This window comes from Ochotona curzoniae, unplaced genomic scaffold (assembly GCF_017591425.1).
Source record: "Ochotona curzoniae isolate NIBS_2020 unplaced genomic scaffold, NIBS_Ocur_1.0 contig_1071, whole genome shotgun sequence".
Classification (NCBI taxonomy): domain Eukaryota; kingdom Metazoa; phylum Chordata; class Mammalia; order Lagomorpha; family Ochotonidae; genus Ochotona; species Ochotona curzoniae.
In genome coordinates, this window is record NW_024464939.1 from 17,009,381 (window position 1) to 17,030,918 (window position 21,538).

The 21,538-nt window shown below is 39.3% G+C and overlaps 1 protein-coding gene across 5 annotated transcripts in view; it reads left to right on the forward strand.

Moving 5' to 3' along the window:
• STAU2 (staufen double-stranded RNA binding protein 2) overlaps positions 1-21,538 on the forward strand; it is a 297,692-nt gene that overhangs the window by 97,046 nt on the left and 179,108 nt on the right. For all 5 annotated transcript variants that reach the window (XM_040994365.1, XM_040994333.1, XM_040994341.1 and 2 more), the window contains 3 exons: positions 1,168-1,275; positions 3,196-3,408; positions 10,613-10,750. In XM_040994365.1, coding sequence (XP_040850299.1) covers positions 1,168-1,275; positions 3,196-3,408; positions 10,613-10,750 — 459 coding nt within the window. The remainder of the gene's footprint in view (positions 1-1,167; positions 1,276-3,195; positions 3,409-10,612; positions 10,751-21,538) is intronic.

Here is a 21,538-nt window from a genome sequence, read left to right on the forward strand (position 1 = left end):
GGGATATTAAAGAAGGAGAAGAGCTTTTTTCAAACTATTTTACAATTGTCAGCTGACTGTGTAAATTAGAAATTGGTTTTCTACTAAGTTATTCTCGGGTTTTTTTTTTTGTGGCTCACTTCTTCCAACTCCACCTGTAGAACAAACAATTCAGGACTTAACTGCGACAGAATTTTTTTGTCTTGGTTCCAATTTTATGATAAGGCAACTAGCTCCATTGCAACTTCAAATGTGTAATGCAGTTTGGTCTTCTCCTGTCTGTACAACAGCTTATAAAGCCTACTATTTGAATTTAAAATTTTATTTTGTATTATCTTTGGGGCAGTTTATAAAACTTTAGCCATACATCAGCAATTCATATAGTATTGTGGCTGTATAGAAACTTGAAAAAAACTTATTTTTACATTAAAGTCAAAAAATGTTCTGCTGTTATGAAAAAAAAAAAAAAGAAGAAGTTGAGCAGCTGTAATTCAAATCAGCACCCACATGGGGTGCTGCTCTTGTAGGTGGCAGCCTTTCCTAAACCTATTGGTCTCTTTCCTTTGAGATTAATGACAAACTTTGCTGTTCTTTCTGCCTGTTTACTTTTATTTTAACTATGTTTCCTTACTAGATTAAAAGCTTCCTGACAGCAGAATCACTGTCCCTTTAGTTCTGTTACTTATGCTATGATTAGTATTTGTGAGATCCTCCAGAAATATATGTTAACTAAATGAATAAATGAGTTAGCACCTGTGTCGACACAGAGATTCGACATCTTGGTTTGCGTCCCGTGTTCTTTCTAGAACTTCGTCTTCATAGATTAGGTTGTAATATGAACTCAAGGGAATTATATGTGGGCAAGGTGAAAGGTGATAGGTAAGAAGCTCAAAAATAGAAGGGGATCTAGGATATAAGGTAAAATCAAAGCCGTATGTAACTGAATACAAGATTTCCAGAGAGCATTAAATGCTTCTCTTTCAAGGAGAAAGCTAAAACCCAAATCACAGAATTTTAAGCAGTAAAGTCCTCGACACACTCTTTTTACACAGGAACCCACTAGATGCAGTCTATGGTTTGCTGTTTCTTACTGTGTTTTAGATATTCTTGATTATGCAATACCTGTGAAGTTTGTTGGAAAGGGAAGATTCAGTGTTACCCTGTTTTTTTTTTTTTATTGTGATTTAGAATGGCGAATCTGGGAAAGAACTGGATGATGACAAAGATGCGAATAAATCAGAGATCAGCTTAGTGTTTGAAATTGCTCTGAAGAGAAATATGCCTGTCAGTTTTGAGGTATGTGCTCATTAGAAGCCTTCCAGTTTTATTTTCTGCTGTGGTTATTTTTAATAAACCAGTAACATTAACCAGCATGTTAGTGTCCTGAAAGAGTTCCTGTGCTTTTTCATTTATAATCAACATATTGTGAAATTCTGTGGGTGCTGGGGAAGGTAGAAATGTTGGCAACATTTTGCATTTCTGCCCATCTCCTTTGCATGTTCTGCTTGAGACATTTGTATATGTGATATTTCAATTTTCATCCTCGAAGTTATTTTCTGGTATAAGATAATTTTTAGTACCCTATAGGATTTGATGTTTATAAGGTGATCAAATAAAAAATATTGAAGTTAATATCTAATGATATGTCAATGTAAAATTTCTTTTGTTTGAAAGTGATTTGCTTAGCTATAATCATAAGTCACTAAGAGGTAATGAAGCAACTCGTACTGGATGAGTATGTGACTATTATATTTATAAAATGATATATAACTTAAACAACTTTCAAAAAGGATGTTAGAATGTATCCCTTGTTAAGAAGTCACTAATTTTGCTACTGATATCTAGTAAGCAGGTATGAACCAGGGAAGAAGGTCTTAGTCTTCTGGAAACTCCTCCTGTACATTGTGTGACTTTTACCTAGTACAAGCTCCCAGAGTGTACTCACCTGCAGGGCTGTCTGATTTGTACGGAGAGATTCTCACAAGTTACCTAAAGTCTTAGTTTGTCACAAACTGAAAGCAGCAACATGAGGAAAGCAGGGAAAGTTGCTTTAGAAGGCTGTTGATGCCAGAAATAAATGATTGGGAAAAGGTAGAAAACTTCGAAAGACATAAACTCAAAAATTTCATGACTTGGCTACAATGAATAAGAACTTTCAGTCAGTGTGGTGAGTCTTAGAAGTCCTAGGGGACTTCACTATGTCTTACTATAGTGAATTACTATATCTGATCTGAACACATGTGCACAGTAAAAGGTTAAGTATATAATGTTCTCTATCATTGGCAAAAATATGCTTGAGGAAGATGTCCATCAGAGTGGTTAAAATAAGCAACTTTGGTATTTAAAGTTGGAAAACCTAAATTACTTGGCAAGAATATTTACGATGAATCTTTATCCTCACCAATGTTATCCAAAAATTGTGCTGTTTCATTTTTTTCCCTAATACTCAACATTAGAACACAAAATTTTGATATAATGTTAAGCTGTAAGTAACTACCATTTTTAGGTGAGACTTTTGCAAGAGCCCAAAGTTTTTGTAGTCAGGTTTTAGAAGGTGTCTTTCCTCTAAATGCTAGTGTAGTTTAAAAGCAGAGTTTAGGAGCATCCAAAGCTGGAAAGACTGTAATTCCTACTCAAGAAAGCTTGTAATTTTTATGTTGTATCAACTGCCTTATTTAAGACTATGTCACAAGATAAAGATTGCTTTCTGTAAAATAGCCCTTGAGATCTGCATTAAAAATAATTAAATTTTATCTGTCTGCTGTTTTTGAGAGATTTTCACAGTGTTTTATGAGTTGTAAGCGTAATAGTCTTTGTCCTCAAGTAACTTACTATTACATAGGAGAAAATTGTATACATATGCAGTTACGTTATCATTCTAGATGGTTTATGTAGTATGATAATATAACATATTTTCTGTTCTTAATTTTGTTTTCTGTAAAACAGGCAAACTGTCTAGAACCAGAAAAACAATTTTGACTGTGAACTTAATGTGATTGATTACATTTCTTTAAACTCCAATGTGTTAAGCATTAGAAGTTTCAGAAATGAGTCGTCTAGATAGAACACTTTCTTAGTAGCTTAAGAGAAATACTGTGATTTTGGTATAATTCTTCATACAAATTCTGATCATTATGTGATTGTCAAGAAGGATTTATTTTGGAGTATGAGAACACATTTAAATTGTGTGTCTTAATTAATATTTCACTTTAATAGGTAATTAAAGAAAGTGGGCCACCACATATGAAAAGCTTTGTTACGCGGGTGTCAGTGGGAGAGTTCTGTGCGGAAGGAGAGGGAAATAGCAAAAAACTCTCCAAGAAGCGTGCTGCAACCACTGTCTTACAGGAGCTTAAAAAACTTCCGCCTCTTCCTGTAGTGGAAAAGCCAAAACTATTTTTTAAAAAGCGCCCTAAAACAATAGTGAAGGTAAGTGCTTGCAAACTTCAACTTTAGTAGCAATAATCACACAGCACATAATGATGATTTAATCTGTAATGGACTGTACATGTTTGATCGCATTTCTTTAAGATCATAATGGGACAGGAAATGGCCTGTTGACTCATACTTGTATTGTACTTTTCTATGCATGTGTGTTTGCTACTATTATTCTATGTTATAGTTGCTTACAGTATTCAGGGCAGTGACATGTTGTAGCCTGGACCCAAGAGGAGGATCAACAACTGTACCATCTAGGTGTGGAAATACACTGCATGCACCCTGATAAGAATCACTTGGTAACATTTCTTAGAACATACCCTGGTTGATAAGTGATGTGTGACTGTATATTATCAGATTTGTAGTTGCTTTTTTCCTTATGGCAGGTCCTTGATCCTATATATTATTTTTTTTTAAAGATTTATTTTTTTATTATTTTCTTATTGGAAAGGTGGATATACAGAGAGGAGAGACAGAGAGGAAGATCTTCTGTTCGATGATTCACTCCCCAAGTGAGCGCAACGGCCGATTCTATGCTGATCCGAAGCCAGGAGACTCCTCCAGGTCTCCCACACGGGTGCAGGGTCCCAAGGCTTTGGGCCGTCCTCTACTGCTTTCCCAGGACACAGGCAGGGAGCTGGAAGGGAAGCGGGGCTGCCGGGATAGAACTGGCGCCCATATGGGATCCCGGGCGTGCAAGGCGAGGACCTTAACCACTTGCGCCACCGCGCCAGGCCCGTTGATCCTATATGTTATACATCCTGGAATCAGAGAAGGATACATGACTATAAGTTAATGGCAATTCTGTTTTGCTTTTAAAATATCTGTGTACCTGTATTTGCTCATCAAACAATATCGTAGATACTTAGTGTTTTTTACAGTTTAAAAAGTGATTTTCTGTCATTATCACTTATCGTGACATGTAAGGTGGGTAATACTGCCTTTCATTTTACAAAACCTGTTGAGAGAATTTGTTCATATTCATTCAGCTGCTGTGAAGCAAACTGAACTCTGGTCTGTAATCCAAGTTCCTTTTGCTTACACCACTGCTATATAGCACCATCTCAGGATATCATGAAATGATAATAAGATACAGACTCATCACATGGATGAGAGTAATAGTAGTGACAGCACCAGTGCTCTGTGCCAGAATCATTCTTGATGACACTGAATCCTCAGCCCTCATGAGGTAGATGGTATTATTTTGTTTCCACTCATTCATGCACATATACCTTGCCAAAAAAAAAGAATACAGAGAACACAGCTTCTCAAGTTGTTGTGACTATTTCTTTAATTAAATCATATTTTATTGACATTAAAAGGAAAAGAAGACAGAGATCAGAGGAATGAGCTGAGTCAGGACAGTGCCCATGAATAGTCACAGGGAGTGAGAGCTCTGTGTTCCTAACAAAAGCTTTTGGTCAACAGCGTTTCAGTTTTGTGTCAGCCTTATTATTCAGCAGACTTCTGATCAAGGCCTTAACAAATTATGGGTTACAAATAAGAAATATGTCTAATTTTTGATGAAGTTTTTTTGTTTTGTTTTGTTTAGATTGGGTGGTGATACAATGGAGGTATTTTTCTTTTTTTTTTTTTAATTGAAAACTCAAATATACAGAGAGGAAGAGGGACAAGAGAGGATGATCTTCCATCTGATTCACTCCCCAAGCTGCTGCCAACGGCTAGAACTGAGCCGATCTGAAGCCAGGAGCCCAGAGCCTCCTCTGGGTCTCCCACGTAGGTGCAGGGTCCCAAGGCTTTGGGCCATCCTTGACTGCTTTCCCAGGTCACAAGCAGGGAGCTGGATGGGAAGTGGGTGGATGCCAGGATTAGAACCGGTGCCCACATGGGATCCTGGCGCATTCAAGGTGAGGACCCTAGCCAGTAGGCTACCACGCTGGGCTGGGAAATATTTTGAATAGGTTTTAAAGCCCTTGTACCTTTGCTTTATGTAAAAACATATCCATATATACATACAAAATTAATACATAAGTATTTCTTTTTTATTATTCTTATTTTCCTTTTTATAATTTTGCAGGCATAGGGCTTCCTCTCTCTCCCGCCCTCCCATCCACTTCTCTACCACCCATTGTGGAAATTGTTTCTTATAAATGAATACCAGAGGGCCCGGTGCGGTGGCACAAGTGGTTAAGGTCCTTGCCTTGCATGCCCGGGATCCCATATGGGCACCAGTCCTAATCCCGGCAGCCCCGCTTCCCTTCCAGCTCCCTGCCTGTGGCCCGGGAAAGCAGTAGAGGATAGCCCAAGGCCTTGGGACCCTGCACTCGCGTGGGAGACCCGGAAGAGGCTCCTGGCTTTGGATTGGCATAGCATCGGCCGTTGCGCTCACTTGGGGAGTGAATCATTGGACGGAAGATCTTCCTCTCTGTCTCTCCTCTCTGTATATCCGCCTTTCCAATAAAAAAATAATAAAAATAAATCTTTAAAAAAAAATGAATACCAGTGTTACTTCACTTTAAAGGAGATGTATGTGTGTGCTCCTTGAAATAGTGAACTACAGGCATTTGTAGGGTAAACTTCAGCTAAATGCCAAGTAGATTGGCTCACCTCTCGTGCACCATTATGAAGACTTCTAACCACACAGGCAGGAAGTCGGGCTGAGCTTGAAGAGCATCACCTTGGGAGTCCATTTTGAATGTGGACTTGAACGAGTTACTCAACTTTCCTAAGCTTTTAAAAAATTTTTCCTAATCTTACATTTTTCCTAACCTAAATGATTTTTCATTTAGAAAGTGAAAATAGTAATTGTTCTTGCTTATAGGATTGTTGTAGCTCTGTGTTGAAAAAATGCACAGAACACATTTGTAATGATTTATTCTTGGTAGTAAACATATAAATAAGTACCCAATAAATACTAAATGTTGATATTTTGTATCTGATACTGTCCATTCATGTTCTTGTATGGAAATGTGTCCATGATCTGTTTACTTACATCTTTTAATATATAATATCTATAGCTTTTCTATAGTGGAAAGGACAGTGCTTAACAACAGAGTGATATGATAGAACTGATTATGTTAACTTCTCTTGTCTTTTAACTAAATCTAATCTTAATGAATTAAAAATAGTAAGTTACTAGGTTGATAAAGAGCTATATGTTATAGTAGGGTGAAAATCTGACTTTTGTTTTAAGTAAAACCGTTAGAAACAAAGTGATTGCTTAACTATAATTTTCTAGAAGTGGGAACTGGAAGAAATATTTTGGGTTTTTTTGTTTGTTTGTTTGTTTGTTTGTTTTTTGCCACTATATGTAGTATATCAGCATCTTGTCCCACAACTTCCTTCCTGTTGAGCATTCTGATTTCAGCTTAAACTTGACCTCTTGGAGAGAACTGCCTGTAATTCTCGCCTACCTCTGGACTAGATTAGCCTGTTATGTTTTTGCCTTCACACCCATCTTTTTTGGAATCATTCATATGTGTGTCTCATGTAAAGTCTGTATATTGACATCTTGTGGAATATAAAATTACTTTGAGAAAATAATATATATGTAATAAATTGTGACCTAAATCAATTTTAAATGGTTTTTTAGCGGGTCAGGTTGGAACAATATCTTGATTTTGAGCATTTAATTCATTGCCTTGTATGACTAGACATTTGGAGCTAAAATTCCTTACATTTAGTAGAACTAGAGAAACTAATGATTTACCTTGGTTTCATTTAAAATAATAAAGCTTTGTTTCCTTTGATCCTCTTGATCGCTCTGTGATGTAGCTATTATCTCATCCCAGATGATGCTCTATTTAAGAATATTTTGGATGTAGTCGTGTCTGACTCCAGAGCCGGGTTGAAATTGGTTATTTCAGATTTTGAGATTTACTGTATAGTGTATGTAAAACTGCCCTGATAATACCTTTGGATTTAAATCTCCCACCCCTTTTTAATATATACATTTCATTTATAAGAGGAAACTTTAATGAAGTCTTTCCAGTATCACAAACAAAATTTCTTCTTCACAGCTATCATAAGACTGTTCTTTCCAGTTTATCCTATGATAATCTAAGACTTGATGTCCAAGCAATAAATTGTAAAGTGTGGTACTAGTTAAATCATTGAATCTGAGAACACTAAAATTGACTTTTTAAAAATTTGGTTGGATTTATATGTTCTGGCTCTTTGTCAGTGGAATTCGTATCAGTAACAGTTCGGAATTTACATTCTTATGAGAGTCAAACAGGAGTGAAGACAGCATACCATTGAAATTCCTATTTATTTGAACATCTTTGTGTGCATGACACACTTCCAGACTCATACTGATAGCTTCGCTTTACCTGTTCATTGGGCTCTTAGATATGCTAGTTATCATTATTACCTATATTTTATCATTCCTTCACTCTCTATATGACTTTTTATTTTTTCGTATGCAATCTGAAGTAGATTAAAAACTAAAGGTCTCTTGCTAGTTTTAGCATAATGAAGTTCTTGGTCTTCCTCTGCTTAGTCTTTCCCTAGGCTGCTTTCCTTCTTTGCTATGTACTCCCTAGATGTCTTCACTTAATATTTCACAGGCATGTCAAACTGTCCAAAACTCATCATGTTCCTTTTTAAACCTCTTTCTGCATTCCTTCACTTAGTGACTGGCACCACCATCATCTGCTGACACCAAAAGCTGGGAGTTATGTTTCACTTTTTCTCTTACCCCTCCGATTCCATAAATCATTAAATCCTGTTGGTTCCATTGTCTAAATATTTCTTAAGTTGTGTTGTTTCTTTTCACCCATACTGCCATCTTGTTTCAGCTCAAAATAATCTCTTGTGTAAATGGCTATGGTAAAGTTTTAATTGGCCTCACTACAAATACTCTTGACAAATGACCTCTTAAAAATATAATATTTTAAGACACTTGTCTGACTGTGCCTCTGCTTTTAGTAGTTTCCCAGTGCTCTTTGGATAAAGTCCAAAATCCTAAATATAGTTTAAAGACATTAAAGGCTCTGACTTGGAGGCTGTACCCGTGGCACGTAACCATACATTGTCAAGACCAAGAGTGGGTGCCAGCAGTTGCGGGGAAAGCTAAGAATAGACAGTGCCTCTAATATAACTGTTGCCTGGGTCGCCTGTAACATAGTGATTATCCTCATCTCTACTACCTGTGTCAGAATAAATTTTCACAAATAAAAAGAAAATTTCAGCCACAGGCTGTATGCAAACCTTCATTTCTTCAAATGCAGAGTATTTGATTTATACATTACTTGTATTTATAAGTTTGAATCTGAATTAAAATTATACTAAATAAATAGTAAGTAAGATCTGCTGCCCAACTTTAGAGTATTTTTCAGTGAGTGTGAAGCTCTATCTAAGCCTTTTTTTCCATCACATTCTCAACCTGTCTTCCACAGGCAATTACTATCATTAGTTTTATATTACCTTTTCCTACCTTACAATATTACTATTTGCTTTTTAAAAAATATAATAAATATTTTAAACAGCTTTATTGAAGTATAAAACTGTACCTACTTAAAGTGTACTATTTGATGTGTTTTGATAATATGCATACATTTGTAAAACCATCTTAACTACATGGAATCTTTTGGTTCATGAACACGACATGTCTCATTTTATTTAGATCTTGTTTTCAAGTTCTAATGGATTTACATAAATCATATCATACTGTATGTGTTATTCTGTGCCTGCTTGCTTTTTAACCTTGCCATTATTTTTTTTGAATTCATTCATGCGAGCTGGCATACATGGAAGCATTTTTCTTCTTTAAGAAATAAATTTATTTATGTATTTGAAAGGCAGTGTGACAGAGGGGGAAGGATATAGAAAGGGAAAAGTAGGGGGGTAGGTTTTGTATTTACTGATTTATTCCCCAAAAAGCTGCAATATACAGGGCAGGGCCAAGCCAAAGTTGGGAACCAGAAACCCCGTCCTGGCCCCACATGGTGGTAGAAGCCCAAGTACTTGGCTCATCTTCTGTACCTTCCCAGGTACATTATCAGGAAGCTATCTTGGAGCAGTCATGACCGATGTTCCCACATAGGATGCTAGGGTTGCAAACCATGGTTTTGCTTGGGCCACATGCTCACTCTTGGGCCAGTCTTTTTTAGACTGTTTATGTGCTTAGGAATAGGCCACAGGGGGGATAAAATATAGCATTTTGCTCTTTACTAGACATTGCCAAGTTGTTTTCCAATTTATGCTACCACTGATATTATATATGAATTCTTATTATTTCCTATTCTCACTAGTTAGGACTGTTAAACTTAAATTTTTGCTGAGTTGGTTGGTGTGGAATAATATCTCATAATGCTTTTAATAGGCACTTGCTTGTATCCTAATATGGTTGATCATCTTTTCATGGTTTTTTTAAGATTTATTTATTTATTTATTTTTATTGGAAAGTCAGATTTACAGGGAGAAGTAGAGAGAAAGATTTTTCATCTGCTGGTTCACTCCCTGAGTGACCACAAAGACCAGAGCTGTGCTGATCTGAAGCCAGGAGCTTCTTCCAGGTCTCCTACACGTGTGCAGGGTCCCAAGGCTTTGTGCCATCCTCCACTGCTTTCCCAGGCTACAAGCAGCGAGCTGGATGGGAAGTGGAGCAGCTGGGACACAAACTGGCGCTAGTATGGGATCCCAGTGCATGCAAGGCGAGGACTTTAGCCACTAGACTATCATGTAGGCCTGCCTTCCTTCCTTCCTTCCTTCCTTCCTTCCTTCCTTCCTTCCTTCCTTCCTTCCTTCCTTCTTTTTTGGGGGTAGGGGGAACTATCTATTCATCTCTTTCAGGTTGTCCTAATACTTTTTAAAAAGGTATATATATATACCTTTAGGTATATATATATATATATATATGCTATACACATATTTTTTAGGTATATGTGTTGCAGATATCTCTGTTTCATAGCTGGCTTATCATGTTTTATTTGGTGTGTTTTGATGAACAGAAGTTTTGAAGAAACTATGCTGTACTGAAGACTTAATTTTTGAAAAGTGTAATTGATCCAACCTGTTAATACTTCTAAGCTGCTAACCCCATAGCAGTCTTAATTTTAGACACATTGTATGATTTTATTTTCCAAATTTTCATAATTCACTCTTACCTTCTTCAGTCATAGCTTTGAGGTACTGAGGGAGAGTGGCATACTGCTGGTTTATTTATTTTTAAGGACATAAATAACAAGTTTTATGAGCATATTTTGACACTGTTTCTTGAATTATTTTCTAGGCTGGACCAGAGTATGGTCAAGGAATGAACCCCATTAGCCGCCTGGCGCAAATTCAACAGGCCAAAAAGGAAAAGGAGCCAGATTATGTTTTGCTTTCAGAAAGGGGAATGCCTCGACGTCGAGAATTTGTGATGCAGGTATTTCTAACATTTATATTAAAATTTTAAGAAACTGTTGAGAAGATTTAGAAAACCCCATGTTGAAATGGAGATACAAGGTGAGGACAAACTTGAGGCTAAAGCAGAAAGTAAAATTCTGTTTACTTTTGAAAATATTCAGTGCTTCCAGGTCCACTTCCTATCAACTTTGTGGAAACATTGAAATGTCAAGGACGTGTTCGAAAAGACATCATGGGTTTTTGGAGAGTCTGTGAGTTCACACAGATTATTTACCCTGAAGTTTATCAGTTAATGCCTTTCTCTTGACTTTATGTGTTACATTTTGCAGCTGCAGCTGTCATTTATTAACTACTGAGAATTGGAGACAAATGGAAATACAACTAAAATTTCGAAGCATGGATGTAGTAGATGGACCAATGCCAAGACCATGAGTTGTGGGCTATCAGGAAAATAAAAGAAAAAAAGGAGAGAGAGACAAAGAGAGAGAGAACGAGCACACTGGGTAGTTAACTGCAGTGGGGGATGAAGGACTCAGAATTGCTGAGGTATCTGACTCTTGCCTCGTGCAGCCGAGAAAACAGAAGAGTGATTGCAAGTGCCTTGGCAGATGGGTGGGGGCTAGGATGAGGCAGAGTGTCCAACATGCTCACTTTTTCACATTTTACCTTTTCATCTTCATTTGCCAATTTCATGTACAGAGCTAAAAAACTTTTGTTTTAATTTTATCATGAAAATGCCAAACATACTTCAAAGTTAGGGAAAACATAATATAATAGACTCCCAATATGCCCATCACTCAAACACAATAATTACTAAGGTTTTTGCTGCACTTGATTTGGCTATTTTTGTGTCCTTCCCTCTTCCTTCCACCTTCTCTTCCTTTTTCTCTAGAGTACTTCAAAATTGATTTTTAACTACATTTCATTTCAACCTTAACGTGCTTAGCATATTCACCTTTCTTACAAATGTGAAATTTTTTCTTGGATATTCACTATGATCATCTAATTTCCAGTCTGTTTTAAATCTCCCTTTCATAGTCAAACGTCCCCAAGAATCTTACCTTTTCATAAAGTCCAAATAAAACTAACAGATATTCATAAGTGCTGCCCATGTGGCAGACATCATGGCTTATAAATGCAGTGTTTTATATTGATTAGATTTTCACTTAGCTAGTTTTGCCTTTCTTTCTAATTTATAATCTCCAAATTCCATTATCTCACGAAACTAAATATAGTGGTTTGTAAATACTGGAACTTTTAATAAATGTTTGTTATCTACCTCCAAACATGGAGCTAGTGTATTTGGCTTTTGTTGGAGATGTCAATTTATGTTGTAATCAAAGATAAACTGTTGCTGGGAATTTAGATAATGAAAGAGGAAGAATTCCTCTATGGACAGTAAACATGTTATTGTCTTGATGTTATCAGGACCCAGAACAGTGTCCTAGCATTTTCACTTGATAGAATGTAGTTACCATTTGGTCCTTTAGATTCTAATAAAAATTCTAGGAAGGATTCTTTGATTTTTAAAGCTTGAATTTTAAAAAAGTCTCAAATTTTATACATATATTAGAAATGTAAACTGAATTTGGGCTTTATTAAAACAGTTCCTTTTCTATGGAGTATTTTGAGTGCTCCCCTTTAAAAGAGAAAAATGTAAGTATCTTAGGCTAGCTTCCATGTTGTGGGTATTCATAAACATTTTAGTCAAATGGAGACATTGGCTGTGCTGTTAAATGTTTTCACCCTGAATTCATATTGTTTTTTTCCTTTCTGGAAACCCCAATGGATTCATTAAAGTATTGCAACAACTTTATCAAAGTAAAGACTTTAAAAATTACTTAAGCAATGTTATAATTTATTATAATTGAATGTGGAAGTAAAGTATCTAGAGATAATATGCTCATTTTTTCACTTATCAAAAAGGAAACTTTGAAAGTTATAAAACAGATGCAGTGATTTGTGTTGACATACTAGATAAACAAGAAAATACATGATGGCATTATATGGGAAGTTAGTTCCAAAGCAAATTTCCTAAACCTTTTCATTTTATTGGAGACAAGTGTTTTAATTTTTAAAGCAGAAGATAATAACTAAATTATATATCAGCATTCTGTATTACTATTTCTCACATAGTGTTACCTATCTACCTTTGTTTAAGATTGCCAGATTGCTTAAAAACTAATAAAACTTCATCCATTTTTATTTCAGTAAAAGATGATGAAATAACTTCCATTAACTACTATTTCAGAACTTTTTGGTGCTTGTTTTTTGTTTGATTTCTATTTTAGAGTGAGAGCTTTTGTTCTACTCTCCAGAAGGCTGCAATTGGTAGCAATGGCTTGGTCATAGCCAGGGTTCAAGGCAAATGCCAGAGACTTAATACTCTTAATACTGGCCCCTTAAAAAGGTAACAGAGGTCTAACGTTCAATTCATCCATCTAAGCTATCATCCTCTGCTGCTCCCTCCCTGAGTCTGCATTGGCTGGAAGCTGGAAACGGAGCTGGGAATTAAACCTAACCTGATGTTCTGACATCTTAACCACTGGCTAAATATCTGCTTCATGTGTCTTAGTTTTGGGAAGATTTGATTCATGTGAATGATTTAGTGTTTTGCTGGAGTGATATCTGTTCTAGCCCAGCAAGCAGCTAAGCTTACCTCTGACCCCACAGACATTCCTGTGGTGTGTCTAGAATCAGATAAGGGGAACATTATGATCCAGAAACATGATGGCATCACAGTGGCAGTGCACAACATGGCCTCCTGACCCTCTGCTTGGCTCTTCGCACTTATCACAGGAACTTGGTCCTGCATGTTATAGACTAGTAAAGTTCCCATAGATAGACCCTTCATTTGATGTGCACTGCGCACTGTCCTATTTATTTCAGAGTTAGTTGCTTTTTCACACTGTGTGGACAGACTTGTTAAGTTTTATTAAGGATCATGTTGTAAAGCAGATCCGAGTTACTTGTGTTATAATTTTTGTTATGTCAAATAAATCTGAATGAAAAAAAGTAATGCTATTAATTTTATTGTTCAGCAAAAGAATTAAGCTTTTTTTCAAATATAAATTATATTTTAATGAACAGTTCTTATTTATAATAGATAAAAATTTGTGAGCTTTCTGGAAAGGTGATTGATGACATTTACTTACAAGTACTTGGCTTTAATACTGAATTGGTACTTTGAGTGATATTTTGACCATTGAGTTTGTTAGATAGCAGAAGCCATTCAGCAGAACAGTCTTTTCAAAACTAACAAATTACTCTGGGATCAGGTGTGAATGCCTAGCTTCTGCTGCTGTGAGTGCTGAGGCAGGTTCATGCAGGCCTGGGACTGTGAGCTTACAGTAGACTTGGGGAATGGTGCTGGTGGCCAGGCAAGTGAAATAAGCCAGGGGATTTCCATACATGCTTGATCCTGGGAGGGCGGAGAGAGCCCTAAGTTAGCATGCTGATATGGTGTGTTGGTGGACCAGGCTTGGGTAACTGTGAACAGTTTTGAATCTTACGTTGGCAGAGGAGTACGGTCCCGGCCCAGCATGCATGCCAGGAGCTTGGTTCCCTGGTGGGTGGACAGTGTTCCAGGCCAATGTGCCACCTCATTGGAAGATTGGGCTTGGAAAGATCAGGCTAAGGAACCCATGCACGGATGCAGGGACTGCAGATCGTTCAGAGAAAGTGATACAAGGTGTTTGGATGGGAGGACCTCTGAAGGTATATGTTGCAGGTGAGGAATGACTTCTGGGGAACTTCCACCAAAAAGGCCATTGTACTTGCAGGTAAGCAAATGGGCTGAGATGCATAGGAACTAAGGCTGGGAGCAGACCTGGTGAAAGTTACTAGGGGTTGCTTTGACTGAGCTGCAGTTCCCACTAGTATACATGAGAGCCAAATGGTAGGCAGGGTTGGGCTGGGCCACAACATCCAGTGGCTTGCATGAGGTGGGGCTGAGGACACAACTGACCTGGCGACTGCAATCACCAGTGTGTGTGTATAGGCTAATGTGTGTGATGAACTGTGCCAGACACTGTACTGGCTAGCACACACAGGAGTCAGGTCTGTTGTCACCTCTGGTGATTTTTCTTTGGAAACTCTCCTAATTGAACCTCTTTAGTCAGAACTCCAACCATGGGAATAATCACAGAATCTCTGGTCTGACCATGGAGTGCATGTGCCACAACTGGGCCTTCTCAGTTGCTGAAGAAGGTGCAGTGGATGACATACTTGACGCACATGGAGGATATTTCAGTCCATTGGGACTTGCAGAGGACATCTAGTATAGCAGAAGATGGAGGGCAGAAGAAATTGGAAAAAACTCTCCCAGCCAAGCATTGTCAGCAAGTTTGTGGGCGAATGGATATTCTAACTTAGACTATGTTTGACAGTGGACTTTGGAACAACAAAATTTCAGAACTTCAAAAACAACAGTGTTTCAGAACAATGGAAACCACTTGAGCAGAGCCCTCAGAGCATGCTCCACATTGGGGATCCTGGGATGACATTGGGTGGCTGTTCCCAATCCCTGGGTGCTGCTGAAGTTAGGATGCTAGGTCTGGATTTCCCTTCTCTCCTCCTTTCTCCCAGATACAGGTAGAAGAAAAAGAAAACTGGAAACAGTGATCTTATCCACTTTCCCCTAATCCTCGATCCTTTCCACCTTTACCAGTGGTCCACATGGGCATGCATCTTTCTCAGCTATGTAAACATCATCAAAAATAAAATGAAAAAAAAAATTACTCCTGGGTAACTGAATACAAGCTTTTGAACTACGCAAATATAAAAACTTGTGTGAGGTGGAAGTATTTGACACAGCAGTGAAGATGCCAGTTGCAGTCCAAGCTCCTCCACTCCCAATATAGTTTCCTGTTTGGGGAAGCTTGCAGCTCAACACTTGAGTTTTTGCTATGCACATTGGAGAGCTGGAACAACTTCAGCCTGGTCCAAGCTTGGCTGTTGCAGGTATCTGGGAAATGAATAAGTGGGTGGAAGAGCTTTTTCTTTTATTGCCTTTTAAATAAAATGAGGGGGAAAAACACAATAAAATAAAAATCCTGTGTGATGCAAGAGGTAAATGAGTGGGCCACTTATTCTGGGAAGCACCTATTCTAGAAGTAAATCTTGACTATATCAGAATAGGTCAGATGGAGATCTGGCATATCCAGATACAAGGCCAATGCAGAGACAATAATTTCTGCTGCCAAGCCCAGGAATAGGTTCCTAGAGTCAAAGAATATATCTTGAGTACACGAGTGATAGTCCAGAAGAAGCAGAAAAATTGAGTGTTTTTGAATGAAGTTTATATAGCATGTCAAACATGAAATTTTTTGCAGTTATTTATTGCTGCAGTGACCTTTTAGTTCTGTTTACTTTGGCAAATCTTAACTATCAGATTAGTAGAGGAAGCTTCTGATATAGCTGACCTAATTTTTTCAATACCAAGCATGTCAGCAACAGCATAGGGACTGTTACATTTGGGGAAGAAACCAAGTGCTGGGAAAAAAAAAGCAGATAGTATGGGTGACTCTAGTCTGGCATTTAAGTCCTGCATTGGTAGAGTCTGTCCTGTTGGGAACAGGTGCTGGAATGGTAAACAGCGTGTGTACATGTGGCTCCAAGGGTATGTTTTTCAGGTTGAGGCTGATGGGTTACTTCTGTGTTGTCACAGCATGGTAATTTCTGATTTCAGGAGAAAAGCAGTGTGAAGTATTTCCAGTGCATTTCAAAGATCTCAAGTGTGCAATTTGTGATAGTTGTTATTTAGAACACCCTTTCAGAATTCGATATGCTTTAAGAATGTGTTATTTTATCTTGACTAATATTCTGTTCAGATTATAATCTCATATTCTTTCTTTGTTTTTTTTTAAACGCTCGTCAGAATGTTTTTAGTCATTGGCTTGTATATCCCCAATTCCTAAGAGGTGGTTGTTTAACTAAAGCTGAATGATAATGATGAAAATAAACCTACATTTTATTGTACCATGTGTTCACTGATTTTTGTAACACATTGTTACTGTCATTGAGAAATGAAGCTTTTGAAGCCTTCTAATCTTGTTTTTTAAGAACAGCAAAGTGACATCTGGTAAAATGAACTAAGACTTCTGATGTGAATTGCTTTTTCAGCTCTTTTGTTCATTTTCCGACTTTTTGAAAAACCAGTTTAGAGGAGTGAGTGCACTGTATATTCTGGATGTGAGCCCTTGAGTCTTTCCTCATTTCCTTACTTTCATATATAATCTTCTATAATCTATTATCTTTCAATAATTTGTAGATGTCTTGGATTTCACATATATATATATGTATGTGTGAAATGGATTTCATATATTTATGTCTGCATGTGTCCAATCTTTACATAGTCACAGGGTTTTAGCCTGTTTAATTCTTATATGTTTTCTGATCTTTTTGCTCTGTCCAGGTTATATTGTAAAATGTTAAATACTAAGGCTAATAGAGGGAAATCCTGTCTTGTTTCTTTTTATTTTAAGGTTGATTTATTTTTTACCTGAAAGATTTACAGAGAGGGTCTAATCAAGATGGCAGAATAGGATAAGGACACGTTTAAATGGGCAGGAAAACATTTAATCAGGATGAAGCAGAGTGGCTACATTCCAGGAAATAGGAAAGGACAGAACAGCAGCAGAGGGGTACCTGGAGACTGACAGACACAGGAAAGCAGTGAAAGCAATGGTGTGGTGTTGCGGTGATGGATACTCCAGCAGCATTCAGCTAACAGCTATCTGAACTCCACCAGCAGCCAGATCTCCAACAGCAATCAGGTGGGAAGGACTTTCACTGGGAGCTTGGTAGGTAAACCCAAAGAACTGTCTGTCCTGCTGGTCTGTTTGATTTGACCAGGAGCAGAGACAGAGCAGCAGATCCCAGATGGGCAGTGCGAGAACAGGGTGGATTTCACAGCCCAGTCAGCCACCTTGAGCTGAATTGGCCACCGTTTTGCATAAGGAGGCAAAGGCAAGGGAAAGGACTGAGCATGTGCTGAGCTGGGAGTGAACTCATTTCTGACTCAGTGAACTGCAGCAATGTAGCATTCCACAGGTTCCACCCAAGACAGATCTGGATAGTTCTCAGATCTGATGGGAAGCAGATCAAGAACTGAAGCAGTGGTACAACAGGCACCATTTTGCACACTGTGGCAATAGTTTTAGGATTGCAGGGGACAACAGTGAAATGCGCATTTGCTGAGCGTGGGAGAACTCGCTGAGATCACTGGATTACACTGTCCCGCAGGAAAATAATACCGACTGTGGCATTGTACGGGTCAAAATAGGTCCGTGTGGCACCCACACCTAATGTCCAACAGGTTCTGACAAGATCAGCACCACCAACAGCCTACCTATATAGGACACCTGGTATCTCTAATCCTGGGACCTGCTTCAACTGGAAGAGGGAGAAAGGTTGCAGAGACAACAGTGCAGCCTCAGCACGGTATCACAGGAGGAGGACAGTGGTGAGCCAAGAGCTGGGGCTGTGGAGACCATGGTGGTAATCTAAGAACCCAGACCTGGAACTTGCTGGAGGTTGTGGCACAAGTGGCTGCAAGCAAAAAGGTGTGAACCAACTGCAATAAATAAAATTGCATTGTAGACTTGTGGGTGACACAGCTTAGTAACCTGCCCCAAGGAGAAGACTCTGCTAACCAGAACTACAATGATCAAGAGCAAAAGAAGAGACAAGGGGACAATGAATAATGCCAAAAACTCGCCTGCAAAGGAGCAAAACCCTATGCCAACCTCAGAGTTCACTGAAGAAGACATCGAGAAAATGGGGCACACAGAATCCATAAGCCTTATTTTAAAGCTTCTGATCAAAAACGAGAAGTTCATGCAAGACTTCGAAGAATTTAAGGAAGCAATAAAGCAAATCAAGGCTGATGTATCAGAAATTAAGAATGCAGTAGAGCAAATTAAAAGTGCAATGGAGAGTCTCCAAAATAGAATGAAGCAAGCAGAAGAAAGAATCTCAGAATTGGAAGATATTTCCTGTCACCAAGGGGAAGGAAATAAAAAGCTGGAAGCAGAGCTGGATCAGGCCAAAAAAAAAAAGTATTCAAGAATTGAAAGACACTACGAAGAAGCCAAACATAAGAGTTAGGGAGTCCCTCAAGGTACAGAAAGAGAAACTGAGTTTGTAAATGTATTTAATGAAAGAATAAAATGTCCCTAATCTAGAGAAAGCATTGGGAAACAAGATCCAGGAGGGGCACAGAACTCCCAACAGGCTTGACCAAAAGCGGTCTTCACCAAGACACATGATCATCAATCTGTCTCCAATTGAACATAAGGAAAAGAGCCTTAAATGTGCACCTGAGAAAAATCAATTGACATATAAAAGAATGCCAATTAAACTCAATGGAGATCTCTCACAGGAAACTCTACAGGCCAGAAAAGAATGGAGTGACATATTCCAGATTCTGAAGGAAAAACATTGTCGGCCTAGGATAACATATCCAGCAAAGCTTTCCTTTGTCTTTGAAAATGAAATAAAATTCTTCCAGAGTAAAGAAAAGTTAAAAGAGTTTGCCTCTTCCAAACCTGCCCTACAAATGATACTTCAAGATGTTGTCTTGACAGAGAAGAGGAATAGCACCTACCAAAACCAAAGGCAAACGGGAAGAATATCCCAGCAAAATGACAACAGAAGACTAAACCAAAGAGTAGTCCATTGCTAAAATGACAGGACAATAGTACCACCCATACATATTAAACTCTGAATGTAAATGGCTTAAGCTCAATCAAACATCATAGATTAGTAGACTGGATTAAAAAACAAACCTATCTGTTTATTGTCTGGAGAAGACAAGCACTTCACCAACAAAGATCAGTGGAATCTATCACGTGGGTTTTGTTGTTGTTGGTTTCATCTCTTCAAAACACTTTCTTCTGATTAAATCATTCAGTGACTTGTAGATCATACAGTAGCATAGTTTTCTTCAAGAAGATTCTTAATTTTCATTTCTTCAGGTCCCTGATGTTGATTTTGTTTTGGGGCTCTTCATTTAAGGGGATGTATAGTAGCTATATAATGGAGACTATCATATCTAGTAACATGTCATTTAACTTCATGGCATTGTAAATGTCTATTTTTCTTTCTATTGTTGATTTTGTATTATGAGTTTTCATTTAAGGGGATGTACAGTAGCTGTGAAATGGAGACTAACATCCAGATGTGAGGATGCAGTGTCTTATGCATTTGTTTCCAGACTAAGATGGACTTACAATGAAACTGTTTAGTGTATCTTGACAATAGGATTCTGGACTCTCTGCCATTGTCCATGCCCGCAATGATGGACATGTGTCTGTGTATGAAGAACTATATGTTAGTAATGATATAAAGGAACTAGGTGTTGGGGAGGGATTTGGAGAGAGGATAAGGTAAATGCCAGGAGCCTATGGAACTGTATCATAAAATGATAATAATAATAATAAAATGTAAACAAAAAAACCAAAAGATTTACAGAGAGGAAGAGAGGCAGAGATCTTCCATCTGCTGGTTTGCTCTCTAAATGGTCATAATTACCGGAGCTGAATTGATTGAAGCCAGGTGCCAGGAGCTTCTTCTGGGTGTCCCACATGGGTGCAGGTGCCCATTGGCCATCTTCTGCTGCTTTCCCTGGCCACAATCAGGGATTAGAATGGGAAGTGGAGCAGCGGGACACAAACTGGCTGTGAGGGAGAGTCTAGTGAGAGAGGGATAGAAAGCTACAGAAGCAGCAAAGAGGAACAGCAGGGAACCGCAGGGAGAGGTCCGTGAAGCTCCCTGGGACAGTGTGGAGCCAAAAAGATCCACACAACTCGGAAGAACAACGAGAACGGAGCAGGGCAAAGGCAGAGAAACCGACATCCCACTCCAGACCTGCTGAGTCACTTTTGAAAACGGCCGGACGGGAGACGCGGCCAGCTCGGAGGCGGGGAGATCAGGGGGATCGTCACCGGCGGGAGGCCTTCGGCAGCGGTGGAGGCAGACTGCAGCGGCCGGACGTTTGGTGAGCTGGGGGTTGACGTGGCAGCCTCCGCATTTCTTGCCCCCCGCTGAGGCCCCAGCCTCAGAACGCGGAGCAGACGGCCGAAACTGTTGGGTCTGTGTGGAACTAGGCACAGTGGTGTTGTGTTGGTGGCTGAGGGGGCCCCGGGAAGGCGCATCGGATGTCCCTGCGCTGAGGGGACCAGTGCGGCTCGGTGCGCAGAGGTAGCTGGCGAGGGTCTGGAGTCCCCCACATCCTGCCTGGTGAGTGCTTGAAACCACCAGGACTCTGCCGCACCGAGCGGGCTGGGCGCCCCGCCTGCAGCAGCAGCACCTCCGTAGCGCAGGTGTCAGGTGTCAGGGGAACTCCTGCAACAAACTGACACGGTGCGAACCTGCCGCCGTGAAGTCATTATAACAGGGCGCCTGGGCCACTCCTCCGCTAAGGGCCTGAGTGGGGGAGCCACACGGGAGCAGGGGCTCTGAACACCCACACACCACGAGTGGTGGATTCACTGCACAAGAGCCACGCCTGCAAAGTGCCTCACCCACAGTCCCGTGTGTGGGAGACGCACCAGGTGGGCTCTGAAAAACCCTGCAGTCCCTGACACGGAGAACGCAGGGAGAAAGCACATAAAACCTTCTACGCACTGCGGATTCCCGTGAAGGGAGCACACCCAGAGAGCGCCTCCATCCCGCCACGCCCTGGGGTGTCACACCTGTAGAAGAGGTGCCCAGAGTGTGCCTGGAATCCACTGGGCCCCCAAGGTGGTGCTCTACAGCCCCGGGCCCTGAGAACGCACCAACGGTGCCTTGAAAATTACCACGC